The sequence below is a fragment of the Myripristis murdjan genome, chromosome 9 (assembly GCF_902150065.1).
Source record: "Myripristis murdjan chromosome 9, fMyrMur1.1, whole genome shotgun sequence".
In the NCBI taxonomy this organism is placed as follows: Eukaryota; Metazoa; Chordata; class Actinopteri; order Holocentriformes; family Holocentridae; genus Myripristis; species Myripristis murdjan.
In genome coordinates this window covers 27178796-27194635 of record NC_043988.1, presented here as the reverse complement: position 1 = coordinate 27194635, position 15840 = coordinate 27178796, and the positions used below count along the sequence as shown (strand labels likewise).

At 41.4% G+C, this 15840-nt stretch overlaps 1 protein-coding gene across 1 annotated transcript in view; it reads right to left on the bottom strand.

Moving 5' to 3' along the window:
- The window catches only part of LOC115364984 (transmembrane protein 132C), a 359390-nt gene extending 343973 nt beyond the window's left edge, over nt 1–15417 (bottom strand). Inside the window, exons 1-4 of the mRNA XM_030059694.1 lie at nt 15302–15417; nt 14000–14128; nt 10469–10496; nt 9249–9345 (exon numbers count right to left, since the gene is read on the bottom strand). Of these exons, the coding sequence (XP_029915554.1) occupies nt 9249–9345; nt 10469–10496; nt 14000–14128; nt 15302–15417 (370 nt within the window). The remainder of the gene's footprint in view (nt 1–9248; nt 9346–10468; nt 10497–13999; nt 14129–15301) is intronic.
- Between the last annotated feature and the right edge of the window lie 423 nt (nt 15418–15840).

Genomic DNA, 15840 nt, shown 5'->3' with positions numbered 1-15840 from the left:
GAAGACCACTTCAGTGCAATTTTGCATAGTGCACCCAGTATAAATACACTATAGTTTCAATGGAGCATTGAGGCAAGCGGATACAGATATGTGCGAGAGATTGTTATATATTATGAAGAAAAATGTCTGATATCAAGAGGAATTCAAGGGGAAAAATCAAGATTCAAATGAACAAGTGTAGTTGAATCATCACATTTCAGTAAGGCAGGTTGGCTCTTGCAGCGATCAAATCTTTGACCTTCTGGCTACATGAGAGTCCCTGAAAACACCAGGCCAGACTTGTGCCTCAAATACCCATGCAGCTCACATGCACCACACTTCCTTTGTGTGTTTTTCTGATCTGATCTTGACGCCAGACTTTGTGGAGCAGAGCAACTTTCCGCTGCAGGGAAGCGTTTCAGCACTTCAATGAACAGTCCCTCTGGATTCATGATGTCGTTTTAGAGATATTTCTGTGCTTAAAGTCTTAGAAACTGCACATGGGCCCTGCTGTCAACACATGTTGATATTCACCATGAGCGTTTGTGGGTGTTCGATTGCAATCTGTCTCTGTCCTGCTTTCTACCCGTCTGCCTGTCTGTCTGTCTGTCTGTCTGTCTGTCTGTGTGAGTATCAGTCCATCTGTCTGAGAGTCTCCCTCACCCTCAGTGCTTCACTGCTCCATGTAGTGGAAAACATCACCTCTCTCTCTCTCACACACACACGCACACACACACACACAGCTGCCGCTTGACACATTTCTCTGTCTGGTTCTTCCTTCTGGTCTGTCTGCCTGTGTGTGTGTGTGTGTGTGTGTGTGTGTGTGTACTCCAGTATGGTATGGTTGCTATGCTTGGATGAGAGTTTCAGCCCAGATCAGATTCCTGTTGAACAGTCAAACAGGTCTTCTTCACACAACACACACATGCATGCGCACACACACACACACAGACACAGACACACCCACACATATTGACAACGGGAGAGATAAAAAGAGTTTATTTCTGTGTCATCACATCAAACTCCATTATAAAATCTGTCAGTTTCATGTTGCCTTCCTCATTGACAAAGACAGGAAATTTGTAGAACTTGATTTGCCAGTTCTTCTTTTCTTCTTATTCTTGTTCTTTTGTCTGCCTCCAACAAAACACAATACATGGCAGTAGTTAACACTGTGGCTTCATTTTGAAAGTTAACATTTTATTGAAATAAGCGCTGGTTGGTGACCAACATCCACTGCCTCTGGTATGTATGCATAGCAGCACTTCACAGTGGCAGGGCAGTTCAGCAAAAATAAAGTAAAACTGGATAAAAGTTGAACTGGGGAAGGAATCCAAAGTTTGACCAAGCTCATCCAAACATGATTGGTGTGAATGTACAATAATATGGTAATGTAGCCTCCATAATACTCTCCCACAGACAGAGCTGTGCAAGTTCACACATCACAAGAACTAGCTTAATTAGTTCAGAACAAAATCAGCTCACACGGATCAAAATGGGCTAGTTCACGTTCAGAGTTCACAATTTTGAATTTTGAACTCGCTCAAGTTCATTTCTTATCCTTTGATGAGCTGATTTGAGCTATTCTGTTTCAGTAGAACCTCCTCCATCCATCCACAGCCCCCAATCACTGCCACTGCCCCATTTCCCAAACTAAATGAGATTCCCTGACAGAAATTACTTTTAAAAGTCAAGAAAAAACAATGTGAATATGTTTTTCTGGTTAAATGTGTCGGAAAACTCAAAACAGATTGGTCTTATGATTGTCTTACACTTTGTTAATGATTTCTTGTGAACACCATACATTTGTAAACATTTCTCGAGACTAGTAGGATGCTTCAACTTTTTCTCCATTGGATGTGTCAGCTGGTTTGCTCATGAGACTCCTTCATGTTCTAGTTGCAAACGGATCACTTCAGTTCCCTGTTGACCAAAAACATGGGAACATTCAATGAGGGATGTTCAGTTAACGTGTTCATGCACAACACTGACACCATAACAGATTGAGGCTCCACATCTGTGTGTGTGTGTGTGTGTGTGTGTGTGTGTGTGTGTGTGTGAGCGACATGCACGGATGAAACACCAAAGCATTTGTTTTTGTACCTGCCTGTCATTTAAACGTCACGCTGATCGAAGCACGATGCACCGAAACCAAAGAAAAGGCACGGACATGCAGGCCTGTTCTCAGCCATGACGTCGGTGTAACTTTACTATTTTTATAAAGCTTCTTGAAGGATCTTATAAATGTCTGTATCAACAAACACTGCTCAAACCGCTCCACCATGTTTACCCAGAAACCTCCCCCCTGCTGCGTTGCTACACAAAGATGCTGTGACGGACTGATACAGAGGCATAAATTCAGATTTACAGCACATGCAGGTGCACACACACACACACACACACACACACACACACACACACATGCACACAGTGAGAAAGACATCGCTCATTTCAACATGTCACAGGTGTACACATACAGGTGGATACACTTAACTGTAAGCAGCCACACACATAGATGCGCGTGAGAACACACACACACATTCATATAGAGATACATTACAGTGTCGCTGTATTGAAATCGTAACACTATACTTTCACTCTCTCACACACACACACACACACACACACACACACACACACACACACACACAGTAGCTGGATGGCAATTCAGACAAACATCCAATTTGCTGGGCAGATTACCCAGGGGGCCGAGCTATGTCCCACCTGTGAGAGGGTTGCAGGGGGTGACTCAGGAGGATGTTATTATTAATTCTCACGCATCCAAACCCACACACACACACACACACACACACACACATACACACACACACACACACAGGAGGCTAGTAAATATTAATTCTCAACAGAAGCCTGCTGCAACTGGCAACTTAATTACACTCATTTCAGTGTGATTGTCCCCCACGACAACACACACACACACACACACACACACACACACACACTCACACACACACACACAGCTAAGACACACTTTGGCCCACTCTCAATTAAGAATGTTGTCATATTGGATCATTTCCCCTGAGATGGGGACTGGGGTAGTAATCAGTAGATGCAGCTACACCACGCTGTGCTAATTCAACATAATGCTTTGCTTTCCATTTGCATTTGCATTAAATTATGTTTTGAGCATTTATCTTATACTTGCAGTGACTTACAGTGGGTCAGCAATTAAAATACACCGACAATAAGCTAAAGTAATTATTCCTTTATCCGCACAATAATCAAACACTGATTTCAGCTCACATCTTATTCACTCCGTCCCCTCCCCTGCAGCGCCTGTGTGACTGTTATGCTTTGTCTGTTGTTTGGTTGGTTTGTGTGATTGTTTTTGTTTTGTTTTGTTTTGTATTGTGATGCGACTTTGTCTTTTATGTGCTGCAGAACGGGAAGCAGCTGCTCCAAGCTGTTGTTAAGTGAGTCAGCCCAGTTTTAAATTGTAACATCTGTAATGTTGCTGTCAGTTCCTTTCCTGTATAATAAAAAAAAATGAACTGAAATCATGTAGAATAGAGAAAATACTTCTTGTAACTACATGACATTCTGTATGCATGTTATATAGTAGTACAGAAGTGTGGGCTGAGGATGAAGATAGGGCAGCTGTGGGGAATTTGCAGGCAAATGCATCATTTTCTGCAAATCAGTTTGTGTTTTTTCTGCCAGTATCAAGTTTCATCTCTCTACATTAACTGTTTAATTACTTGCTTGAGTCAAATTCCCCTTAATTAAGCCCTTGCCTGGAACATTCCCCTGAATGGCTGCCTCTGGTCCTGCCTAAGAAGGAGTGATTTTGTGATTACATTTTGGGATTCAGGTTCTGGAATCGCTTCTGTTAACGATGGTTTCCCAGAAACCAAAATTCTCTTTAGGCAGACGAGCGTTCAACACTAGCCAGAATTCTGCTAGGGGTTTGTCTTCCAAAGCGTGCACAATGAAAACGATGGCAAAAAGAAGAAGTAGAAGATGAAGAAGAAGAAGAAAAAGAAGAATACATTTTTCATCATATGTGGCAAATTTCAAGAATATGCTATACAAAAGTAAGTAAGAAATGATGTACCACAAGAATAAAAACAATGTTGAAATAATAATAAATAATAACATAATAAAAATAAAACAAGAAAAAATCTACATAAATAAATAACTTTAATAAAACTACTAATACTAACACTACTACAAACTATGACATAAAACACATTAAAAGCTCAGTCTTCTGACTTCTCACTACTAATTGCCTACTATCCCTCAGAAGAGTGTATGCTGAAGTGTTAACATGGAAGGCGTGATCAATCAGACGATATTGGTGCTCTCATCACTTAACAAGTATGTCGACCACAAGCAAATCCCACCAAAACTTGAGAGGAAAAAAGGGACCAAGCTATCCACTTCTAAGCCCTGGCTCAACGCTGTGTATAAAGTTGTCACTATTTCCAAATATTTGGACCGGGACAGAGAGAGAGAGAAAAAGCCGGAGAATCGGGGAGAAGAGAAGCGGACAGACAGATGGAGAGAAAGCGTGAGCAAACAGTCAAAAGGCAGGGAGATGAGAAAGCACTGAGAGAGAGACAGGGGTGTAGAGAGAGGCAGGGAGACAGATGGAGAGAAAGAGTGAGCAAATAAGAGCGAGAGCGAGATGGATGGATGCTGTGATAGCGGTGAAAGTGAGCAGGACGGGCGTTGTTTTGAGCTGCGTGTTTGGACAGATGGCTGTCTGTTTGTGTGCTAATTACAGACTGAGTGCTTGACACTGTGAACACAATCAAAGAGGAAACTAGCTTTATTTGTTCAGCTTCACCCACACATTGGGACACGCTAAACAGAGAGAAACACACACACACACACACACACACACACACACTCACAGAAAACACTCGACAAAGCACTTATCCCGTGCCACAGAGAGGCATGGGCAAACAGGAACGCACACACTCACAAACACAGACGCACGCAGACATCTGTACAGAGGCACACTCACACATATCTGCACAAACTCATACAAAGTGCTATGAATAGCCACACTTCCAAAAATGCTGGACCTGGAGGTCATGGGAAAAAAAAAAAAAAACTGTCAAACACCCAAGGTATGCAGATCTTCTCTTGAATTATTTTTCATTCAAACTCTCTTTCTCTCTCTTTGTAAGAGAAGTGTTCATCCTCATTCACTCAGTTATCCTTCCCTCTCCACTCCTCTCATCTCCTGCCTTGACCTCTTTTCATTTTTCAGTTCAGCTCAGTTCAAAATACATTCTTCGTCCCCCAAGGAGCAATTTGAGGCAAGCACATTTGCAAACAGGTACATATATACAATTCATTCACACACATTTCTGCTCTTCCTTCGACAAAAGATACATTTTGAGGCTTCCTGGTACACACACACACATGTACATGCACACACAAAAACAGCTTATTTTTTAGAAGTAAGTAGAGAGGATTATAAACTGGACAGAGACATTTCAGAGATGGGAAATGTGAACTTTAACATTTACTGATTGAATGAAGATATTTTGCTTTGTATCATGTACTCTAATCAAATGTATCCAAGGTCTGATCAACACATGTACAATGTAACTAAGGATGACTCTGGTTGCATGCATTGGCTTTAGTGTAACCATGACCATTTACTCAAAAATGTCAGCAAGTATAAGTGCCTGTCTTGACTGCCTAATACCTGGCTCAAGAACAGCATTTTCAGAGTCACTTGAGAATAGTTCACCAAGTTTCCCTTCTCTGCAAGTTTCCAGCATCCAAGCCAAGGGTGTCTTTTTGTACATGGCATTTTGAGCGCTGTCCATGGTGCTGAATTTTGGTCCGTGGCCATTCACTCTTGCAGAAATCAGATAAGTTTTAGAAGATACTCGTCAAAGCTGTGATATCCTCTAATATGTAAATGTATGAATGGATGACACATGCATCTCAAATGTTCAGTGCAATCTAAATCAGATGCTACAACATGGCCCAGCTGCTAGAAGGGCCCATGAAGGCCCACCCCCTTTCCACCTATAATAGAAGAAATGCAGAGGCACTGCCTGCGTATGTCCCCTTCTCCAGTGCTCAAACTTAGACGTAAAACCTCAGGCAAAAATTTAACTTTAGTTACTTTTGCTGTTTACCTGCACCTCACATTTTTTCATTCTGGCATTCAGAGCAGAAAACAAATCACATTATTAGCGACCCATAGTACTAGCCCCCTACTTTATGACTCTAACCCTAACTCCACAATGACCACCAGCCACCTACCTGCCCACCCTCCAGCCTCCAGCCCTCCTGGACCTCCAGGCATTGATATGAGTACAACAGATTTACAAGGGCTCATTCACAGGACCTTTTTAGGGACCCAGCCATTTCTTTGGGTACACATGTACACATACATACATACATACACATATATACACATATATTTATATATATGAAAGGTACAATGAAATGTACAAAAGGCTCAACCTTGGCAGTGTTAAGCCATGTTCTTTCATTTGAGTTGCTATATAGCACCAAAAACTACAAAACTGTCTACCTGCAATTCATTTTCATCTCACTTTGGTTTTTATCCTCCCATCTCTCTCTTCACTCGTCCCATCTCTCTCTTTCTCTCACTCTCTCTCTCTCTCTCTCACTCACTCTCTTTCCCTGAGGCCATGTTTTGGCTTGTTGCAGTCGCAAGCCACCCGACACATTCCCATCCCTCCACAGCTCAGTCACCTCCAAGCAGCCTCATTAACACAAAACATAATGAGCGGGGCCTTAACGAGCTTAACGAGGGCCTAACGAGGTGTCGGTGTCTGTTGTTACCGTGGTGTCTGGTCGCGCCTCGTCAGGCTGTCACAGAAAACAAGGTGCCAGCCACCAGATGTTGCTTTGGTGTTATTTCTTATTTTTTTTAAAAATGCCCTAGTTGGATTTTTTTTTGTGTGTGTGTGTTCATATTGACACAGGGGTAAATGGGTGTGTATAGAGTTTGGCAGTATTTTTTATTTATTTTTATTTTTTTTAATTGCTGAAGTTTAAAATTGCATTACATTATATGTTAATATAATTGTAATGTTATGATTTAACCTTGTGTGCCTCTTAAAAAAACTTTTTGTTCTGTTTTATTCCTTTAATTCCTTTAACCTTTTTTTTTTTTTTTTGCTCCCATATCAAGTTATTCACTCCCTTTGTTTTGTATGATATATGAATTAGCAATTTGTCATGTGCTTTCATCTTTGCCTGAAGAACAAAATTATCTTTATGCGATAAAAGATTTGATCTGATTTGATTTGATTTGATTTGATTTGATTTTTTAAATGCACGTAGCATACTGCTAACACAATCAACAAACACAGCAGTTGTCCAGAGGTTGTGTGTGTGTGTGTGTGTGTGTGTGTGTGTGTGTGTGCGTACATGCATGTGCCTGTTTGTGTATTTCTATGCGAGTACACAGCGGTGCCTGTGGCCCTGCTTTCTCTGCCATCTGCCATTCTGCCCTTGGTGACACATCACCCACACCTCTCTCTCACAAACACACACACACACACACAAACAGAAGTGACTGAGACAAATACTGTATTAAATACAGTATTTGGGGTCAGGGCTAAAAGTATTTGGAGCTCCTCGGTGAAATGAAAGCCTTCTCGTTGACTTATGCAGGACAGCCAGCTGTTGTCATGGGTGACGGCGTTCAGTCGATAAGGATTGTACTGAGTCACATACTGTCACAGCGTTATATATCATCAATTGGAGAACATGTCAGGAGTCATTTTTCCTAAACTGATTCAGCTATTTTTGCTTCAGTTAGACCCCATTCCCAACAGCAGCTTGTCAGCTGAAGTTGTTAACTGAAATCACTCATGCTCTCTGTCTATACATACCAGCCCAGTCTCACGGTATTTTGTGCAATAGTCATGAAATCTGCAGACGTGTGTCCCTGCACACATTTCATTGTGACAGCATGACATTCAAAGTGATGTATTTTAATTGGAAATATGTTTTGTGCCCGCACCACATGCTGTGAGATGGTATGAAGAGCGAGAAAGTTCACATTAGGAGGAAGGTGGGTGGCAGATGGGTCAATCAGCACAGCTCCATTATTCTATTGTTAGTTTCCAGTTATGTTACAGTTATGTTACAGAGGCTTAAAGTTTCATAACCTTAACCATTATCTTTCTTTAGCCTTAACCAATGCCTTTTTCTAATCTTAACTAAACTGTTTTGTTTGCAAAAGCTACTGGAATTTAGCAATTTCTTACAAAGGAAAAATTGTATTAATGACACAAAGATGACACAGTTTTGTGTGCATGTGCATGAAAAAAAATTGCCAATTTGTGTCTAGGCACACACATCTATAGATTAAATTTTGTGATTTTGCACAAACTGCCATGGAACAGGGTTGTACACACACCATATTTTTAAGCCTGGACAGGATTCCTGTACTTTACGTTTTATCACACACACACACACACACACACACACACACACACATAAACACACACACACAGCCAAGCTCATTTTCATAGTTACCTTCGGTGTTCGTTACCTGTTTCATGCACTTCATACAACTTGCTGTCACTCACATTATCATCCTGAGTCTGAGCTTGACCAGATTAAGCACTAAAATGAGGAGTGACAGCCATATTCCAGTCATTAAAAGTGAATGTCACATCCTTTATGGATTACAGAGGCTGCTCCTGGTGGGGAAGTTGTTAAATATCATCTTCTGTGATAGCGTTCTCCCTGTACAATTGTCAAATTGTCTGTGCAAAATGGCGAGTGTGGAGAGAGTTTTTGATTCTGACACCAAAACCTGACATTTACCATTTATTTTCTTGAGGACATGATTTTCTTCTTGCTGAAGGAGCTGAAGAAAATACACCAGCACCAAACAGCAGAATGTGTCTAGAAATACAAGTTAATACACATTTTTTCAAGTTCCCCCTGAACAGGCCATTGAATCACAGAAGGGAAAAAAGCCATAACTTTGGCAAGCACTTCATTCTGTGCATTTTTCAAAGCATTTTTATTTTTAAAGGTTTCTATTTGTCTCCACAGAACTAATAATTGTGAAAAATTATTGATCTTCCTTTCATTTTTTTAAATTTATTTTTGACAGGACATCACAGAAATTGGTTTTCATAAAAGTTCTTTGCCAGTCCAAGTAAGACCTTCACCACCTTTATTATTTGTTGTGCTCCTGCTGTTGTTGTCGTCAGGTACGATGTTTACTGGAGTAAGACAGAGCTGTCTGTCATCTGCAACACATTCGCCGCTGACAAGGTCGCTACCTGCTGGAGCGTCCTGGCACAGACTGAGCCGGTAATCCTCCAGTAAGAGCCGGTAACCCGCCGCATCTGGAGCAAGCAAGCTGCTGCCTGAAGCCGACTGGACCGTCACACACACATGCACAGATGTCTACATGCAAACACACACACAGACAAGCACACAAAATGCAGTTTCTGTCTTTGTCCTTAGATTTGTTTTCTTCCTACTGCTACTTCCTCTTCTCTCAATTTCTCTCAAACAGTGGAGTTGGAAATAAAAAGGTGAGTGAAATGACCGAGTCAGTGGTCATCGTAATACATCATATCCTCCTCATGAACCCAAACCAATTTGATTTTTTAATTTGATTTTCAGTCCTTTTAGCTCTTAAAACACCTTATCCTCATACAAATTGCACAAGTTTTATTCAAATTGCTATGAATTTATATAATCCAGATTTATATCAGTGTATAAAAATGAGTTGACTCCTGAATTATTCTCCAACAATTACCTATCTTTGCCATCTCTATATTTTTCAGTGCGTTGAGCCTGTGTGTGTGTGTGTGTGAGTGTGTGTGAGAGAGAGGAGGGGAGTGAGAGATAGAGTGTATGTATTGCACACACACACACACACACACACACACACACACACACACAGCCTCACACAACTTTATCTATCTATTCCAATCTCAGACTCATTCTCTCTATCAATGACTCTATCTCTGTCTCTCTCTCACACACCCTTTTTCTCTCTTGCTCTATCTATGTGTGTGTGTGTGTGTGTGTGTGTGTGTGTGTGTGTGTGTGCATGTGTATCGGTGAGAGAGAGAGAGAGAGAGAGAGAGAGAGAGAGAAAGAGAGATGGGGTAAGAATGAACAAAAAAGAGAAAAAGGGGAATAAGTGTTTACCTGTTTATCCATTTATTTACCTAAGTCGCACACACACACACACACACACACACACGCACACGCAGACACACACATGCACGAACACACACAGACTTGGACCCTGACCAGGAGTGCAACAGCTTGTTATGAATATTCAGTGAATGATATTGTTATTGAGTGTGTGTGTGAGAGAGAGAGCGAGGGGGGAAAGAGAGAGAGAGAGAGAGAGAGAGAGAGAGCTAGTTACCTCCCTGTATAATCCCCCTCAACAGGAAACACACACCCCTGGGACAGGACATTTCGTCTGGCTGTGTGTGTATGTGTGTGTGTGTGTGTGTGCTCCTTGCCAGTGGAGTACCATGGGGACGCTGGTGGTACTCATGCTCCTGAGTCAAGTACAAAATCGGCACAGTGAAACACAACAGCTCGGATTAAACAGAACACACACACAAACACACGCAGATCAACACAACTCAGTCGTAAATTACAGCCGTCCTCCAATGAACTGTTTTGTTTCACTCGCCAGTGTTTCTGTACTTCATCTTTTTATGGTCATTATGTGTTGTTGTATTGTTGCATGTCAACTGCAAACTCTAAGCTGCCAGATTGTCAACAAACTCAATTTTGGGTTTGATTTTGGGTTTGATTATGCGTAGGGGAGAGTGGGGTAATTTGTGCCAAGGGGCAAGTAGTGCCACCCCTGTTATCTAGAAAACCATAGAAGAAGTTGGTCATGTGACCACATATTTTTGAAGCAGCATCCATTTCACTGATCCTGCAAAGAAGGGAGACACATGGCTTGAGAGGTAAGCACATTTAAGTTCAAAAAACATTTTTTTGCCCTCCAAAGTAAAATTTCTATGATCAAGGTTTTTTGATTGCTGTGTTTGAACAATTATAGAAAACTTTGAAAACAGTTCACACAGGTTTTAGTACTTTAGTAAGCTACACCATGAGTCTATACAGTTAGCATGATGTTAGCTCAAAACAGCTGAGGGATGCATTTTTTTTCAAAATGGTGGGCTTGGGGTAATTTGTGCCAAAGGGCCTTGGGGTAAGTTGTGCCAGTAGCACAACTTGTGATTATATACTATATATTACTTTATTGTATTTTATTGTTATTGTACATTGTCTTCTTACCTTTGATCACTAAAACTATTCAGATTGAGATGAAGATGATTTGCAGGTGCTCATTTTTGAATTTTTATTTTGTTCTGGGTATGTGTTCATGTGGCGCTATGCCTTGTTATAGAAAAGTGGCCTGTGATCTTGTTAAAATAATAAATAAATGTTAAATAAATAATTTTGTATTGAATTTGCTTTGCTTTTATATAGCATTATCATTTGTGAGATTAAAATGATCTGTTTTACTTCAGTTATCAATGGCACAATTTACCCCAGTGTATTCTCTCTAATGGCACAATTTACCCTGCACCGGGGGCAAGTTGTGCCACAAAACCACTTTTTTTTCGAAAGCTATATTTCTCAAACAGTTTGTATAAGATCCAAAGTGATTGTTCCCAGGGATGCACAACATCCTAAACTATATGTGCATATTTTAGTTGGAGGCATTACTGTAATCCCCTCGCTTTAAAGGCACTTTAAGTAAAAATTGGCACTACTTACCCCACTCTCCCCTACAGGGTCTGAGGTGATTTTTTTTTTTTTTTTTTTTTTTTTTAACCCTTTGATGCATGAATTATAAAAGCCTGAGTCAAGATTTTTTTCTTATGTGTTTTTACTCTTCTTAGGGCATGAACACTTTTGTGAGTCTCCATACTTCTTTAAGGATGCAGGACTGGTATTACCATGTCATGATGCTAGTATTAATATGTTTTCAGCAACAAGAATCCACAGTCTCTGCATAAACCTCAATGGGGGGGAGCAGCAGAGAGCATTCTAACAGCTGATATGCAATTCCACCATAGAAACCATTGCATTTAGGAGAAAATGACTTTTAAACAGCTGTCCACTGTAGTGACCGCTATGCGCCAAAGGGTTAATCAGCCGTTGACACAAAAGTCTGTAATTCCCTGTAAGTTTGATTATTTCATGAACCAGTTCGAGCTTAAAACTGGAATAGGACCGCAAAATTACAGTTGTTTATGCACCAAAACAGTTGGTAGAGCAGAGTTTCCAGCTACAGAAAACACATACCAGTGTAATTCACCACCGTGACTTGAGGGTCATGGTGGTCAATGTCCTGTCTTTTTGAGTTTATAATTCATCAGTAAGGGGTTTGAATCCTGTTCCAAGCCAACATTAGTGAAAAACAAACGCAGCTCTTGCTTGAAACAGGACGCAAACCCCAGTCTGCAGAGGCAACTTCCTGTTGATTGTGCCATCCACCATGTACCCCACCTACCTCCCAGCACGGCGTGTGTCCCCAGCTTTATACTACGTCACGAAACTTGAAAACATGACATTTCAATGCATCCTTGGTAGAAACATAAAATGCCAACATTTTTTCCCAGCAACTGGGCTGCTATTGCTCTTTCAATACGAAATGTAAAATACTGACACCGTGATGTTACGTGGTGTACACTACAGAGAAATACAGGGAGCTATACACACAGAGGAAGTCTGTGTGTGTGTGTGTGTGTGTGTGTGTGTGTGTGTGTGTGCGTGCATGTGTGAGCATGTTCATATGCAAGCACAACTGTGTTCATCAGTCTTTGTTCAGGGACTTCAGGTAGCATTTCAGTCTCTAATTAGATATGCATAGTTTATGAGCTTGTTTGGTGCAGATAACAAATTAAGTTGATTAATGGGCTGATGGGACGTGATTGGATAATTGACAGCAGGATTATGTGTGATTATTCTATCAGCCAGCTAGTTAATCAGCCACTCTGTTACTCAGTCACTCAGTCATGCAGGCAGTTTTTTTTTTTTTTTTTTTTTTTTTTTTTTTTTTTTATTCAGGCAGTCTGTTTTCTGTTAGCCAGCCAGTTAGTCTGAGATCCAGTGCGTCATCTTTCCGTCCTTAAGTCACCTGGTCAGCCAGTTGTTGGTCTTTGAGCGAAGAAAGAGTTCGTGAAAGAATCCCTCCTTTGTGGACTGGATATATGCTAAAATAAAAAGTAAACCCTATTTTTGTGTACTTTATGGCCTGAAAAATGCCATACAAGTTGGCATTGAGGCATGTCATTCAACTGAAAAGGCAAATCGCCATCTTGTTGCCTTATATAGGAAGCAGCACTGTATGATTGTCTGTTTTTATAGTATATCAAGTAGGTTATATATTTTGCATAAATAAAACTCCAAGCAAGTAACTGGAAAAGTGCAGCCAAACCCGAGTTTGGCAAAACATCTCTTCCTTCCAGACTGCGAAATGGACAGTCAGAAGCAGAGAGCTTGTGCTTGTTAAACTCTATTTGTGTTGGCAGAAGAGACAAGAAGTAAAGGGTGGCAAATGAATGTGGGTGCATCTATGTTGCTAGATTCTCCACATCACGTTTGTGTTTACCTGTGGTGTAAGTAGGCAAAAGTTGGGAAAATTCAGCTTTCCTTGCCAAGTTCTGTCTCCAGGCGCAGCAGGTGGCATTCCCACAAGTGCTGAATATCCGCTTTGCTGTTGGTCGCATGCTGACACCATGTGAATGCAGCATAAGGATTTGGAAAATGTCTTAACTCATGTTCTACTAGGTATGTGTGTTTGCCAGTGAGCACTGCAACCATAAAGTGTCTGGTTTTGGCCTGATTTCTGGTTTCAGCTCACATTCGAGAGTGAATGGCTGCCATTAGATTAGCATCAGTGCTTGTCTAAGCGGTAATGGTAGCCAATTCAACCCATCGCACACAACTCCATTCTCACCATCAGCCCTAGAATCATTAGTGTTAAACATAAAAATCATGGAAAAACCTTAAACCCACCTCCCCCTCAACCTACCCTTCCCCCTCTTCTCCTCGCCCTGCTAGATCCAGCCCAGTATCCTTGGCTATTTCTGGGCCAATTAAAGCTGCACCTGTGCCTGGGTTTTTGGGCAACCAAATGGAGTGGACGGCCTTCAGCGTAATCCTAGAGAGAGAAGGGTGAGGATAAATTCACAGCAGGTCATTGAGAAGGAAAGAGGAAGCTGTAGGATGTGTGTTTCTGTTGCTGTGTTTTTGGGTTTGTGTGTTTGTGTGTGTGTGTGTGTGTGTGTGTGTGTAGAGACAGAGACTGACACCAAGGTAGACAAACAGATGTGAGAATGACAGAAACACAGAGACAGAAGATAAATTCAAGAAGGAAGGGATGGGGGGAATTTTTAATATGGCAACGTTCACATTGCAGGCTTTCATGCTCAGCCCTAAAGTGAATGACTGTTCTTGTCTGATAACAATATGAACTAATAGTGACACCAAAACCACAAAAAAAGTACAACCCCTTATTTCACCGACACGTCTCCCACTTGTTTCTAACACATTTCACTTATAAATGCACCTGAATGAATTGAGCTGTCCTCCCAAATACCAATCAAGTCAGCAGTTTTGTTTTCCTTGCACTGCGTCTTGTTATCCTTCATGCTTGATGTCCTCTTGGCTCAGACAAGCTACTCTGGGCATGAAAATGAAGGCGTAAATTAACACTCCTTGATGCTCATACAGAAAATCATATGTGAACATAAATGCCCCTGTATGAAAGAAATGCTGCTATATGTGTTATATATATACAGCATACATATGAACCAAACATACACCCCCTTTGATATGATGAAATATGCATATCCCATATATGTTGTTATAATATATTTGTTTAATTTACTGTCAGAGAATATCCGATATGGAAACAATATCCTTGATCATTTATGTGCACCTATACCTGCTCAGCATCCAAATCAGTGGAAGCAGACATAGATTAAATGTCCATGAATGAAAATTCATGTTCATAGATACAGGACAGAGAGCTTGTCTGCTGCAAATTTGTAATTTGTAGCATGCCGGGAAATGAGAATTTATTTTATTTATTTATTCATTAGCCATTTGGAGCCTAAGGCTGAAGGTGTCCAGAGATTTTTTGTTCTTTATTCATTCGTTGTTGTGTTCTCTCTTTGCTTTATTCATTCTTGGCTGCCTCTGTAATGTCCCCCCCCCCCCCCCCCCCCCCCCCCCCCCCCCCCCAATTCATCCTCTGTGTGTGTCTCATGCTGATGAGTATGCATGCCTCGTGTGAGAGTGAGACTGTCTTCCTCTCAGGTGTGACCCTCACCCTCCTCCATTCCCCTTGTCCCCTGTGTCCTCCTTGTCCTCCTCAGCCTCTTCATCCCTCCTATCCTCCTCATCCCCCCACATCCTGGCTGTTGTGGCGGCTCTGTGGCTGGTCATTATCTTGTGCTGTGGCTGTGTCGCCTGCCTCGGTCGAGGCCTCCTGCTGCTTTTGTTGTCTTTGCTTTGCCTACTATGTTCTCTTTTGTAACTGGGCAGCGCTGCTTTGGTAATTTCCTTACCGGTCGACACCTATTGCACACCTGTCTGGCCAGGGAGGGAGGAAGTCTCCTCTCCGTTGTCCCTCTCAAGATTTCTTCCTTTTTCGCCATTTCATCTGTGTTGTTTAGGGAGTTTTTTCTTGCCTGCCATGAGGATTAAGTCAGGTGGTGTCATCCTGTGTTTGTAGCAAATGTGTGGGCATGTAAAGCCCTTTGAGACTGTAAAAAATGATTATGGGCTCTAAATAAACTTGAACTTGAACTCGACTAGTTTAAGCAAGGTCACACCACTGTCACCTCTAAACTAACCTTAAACTGTACG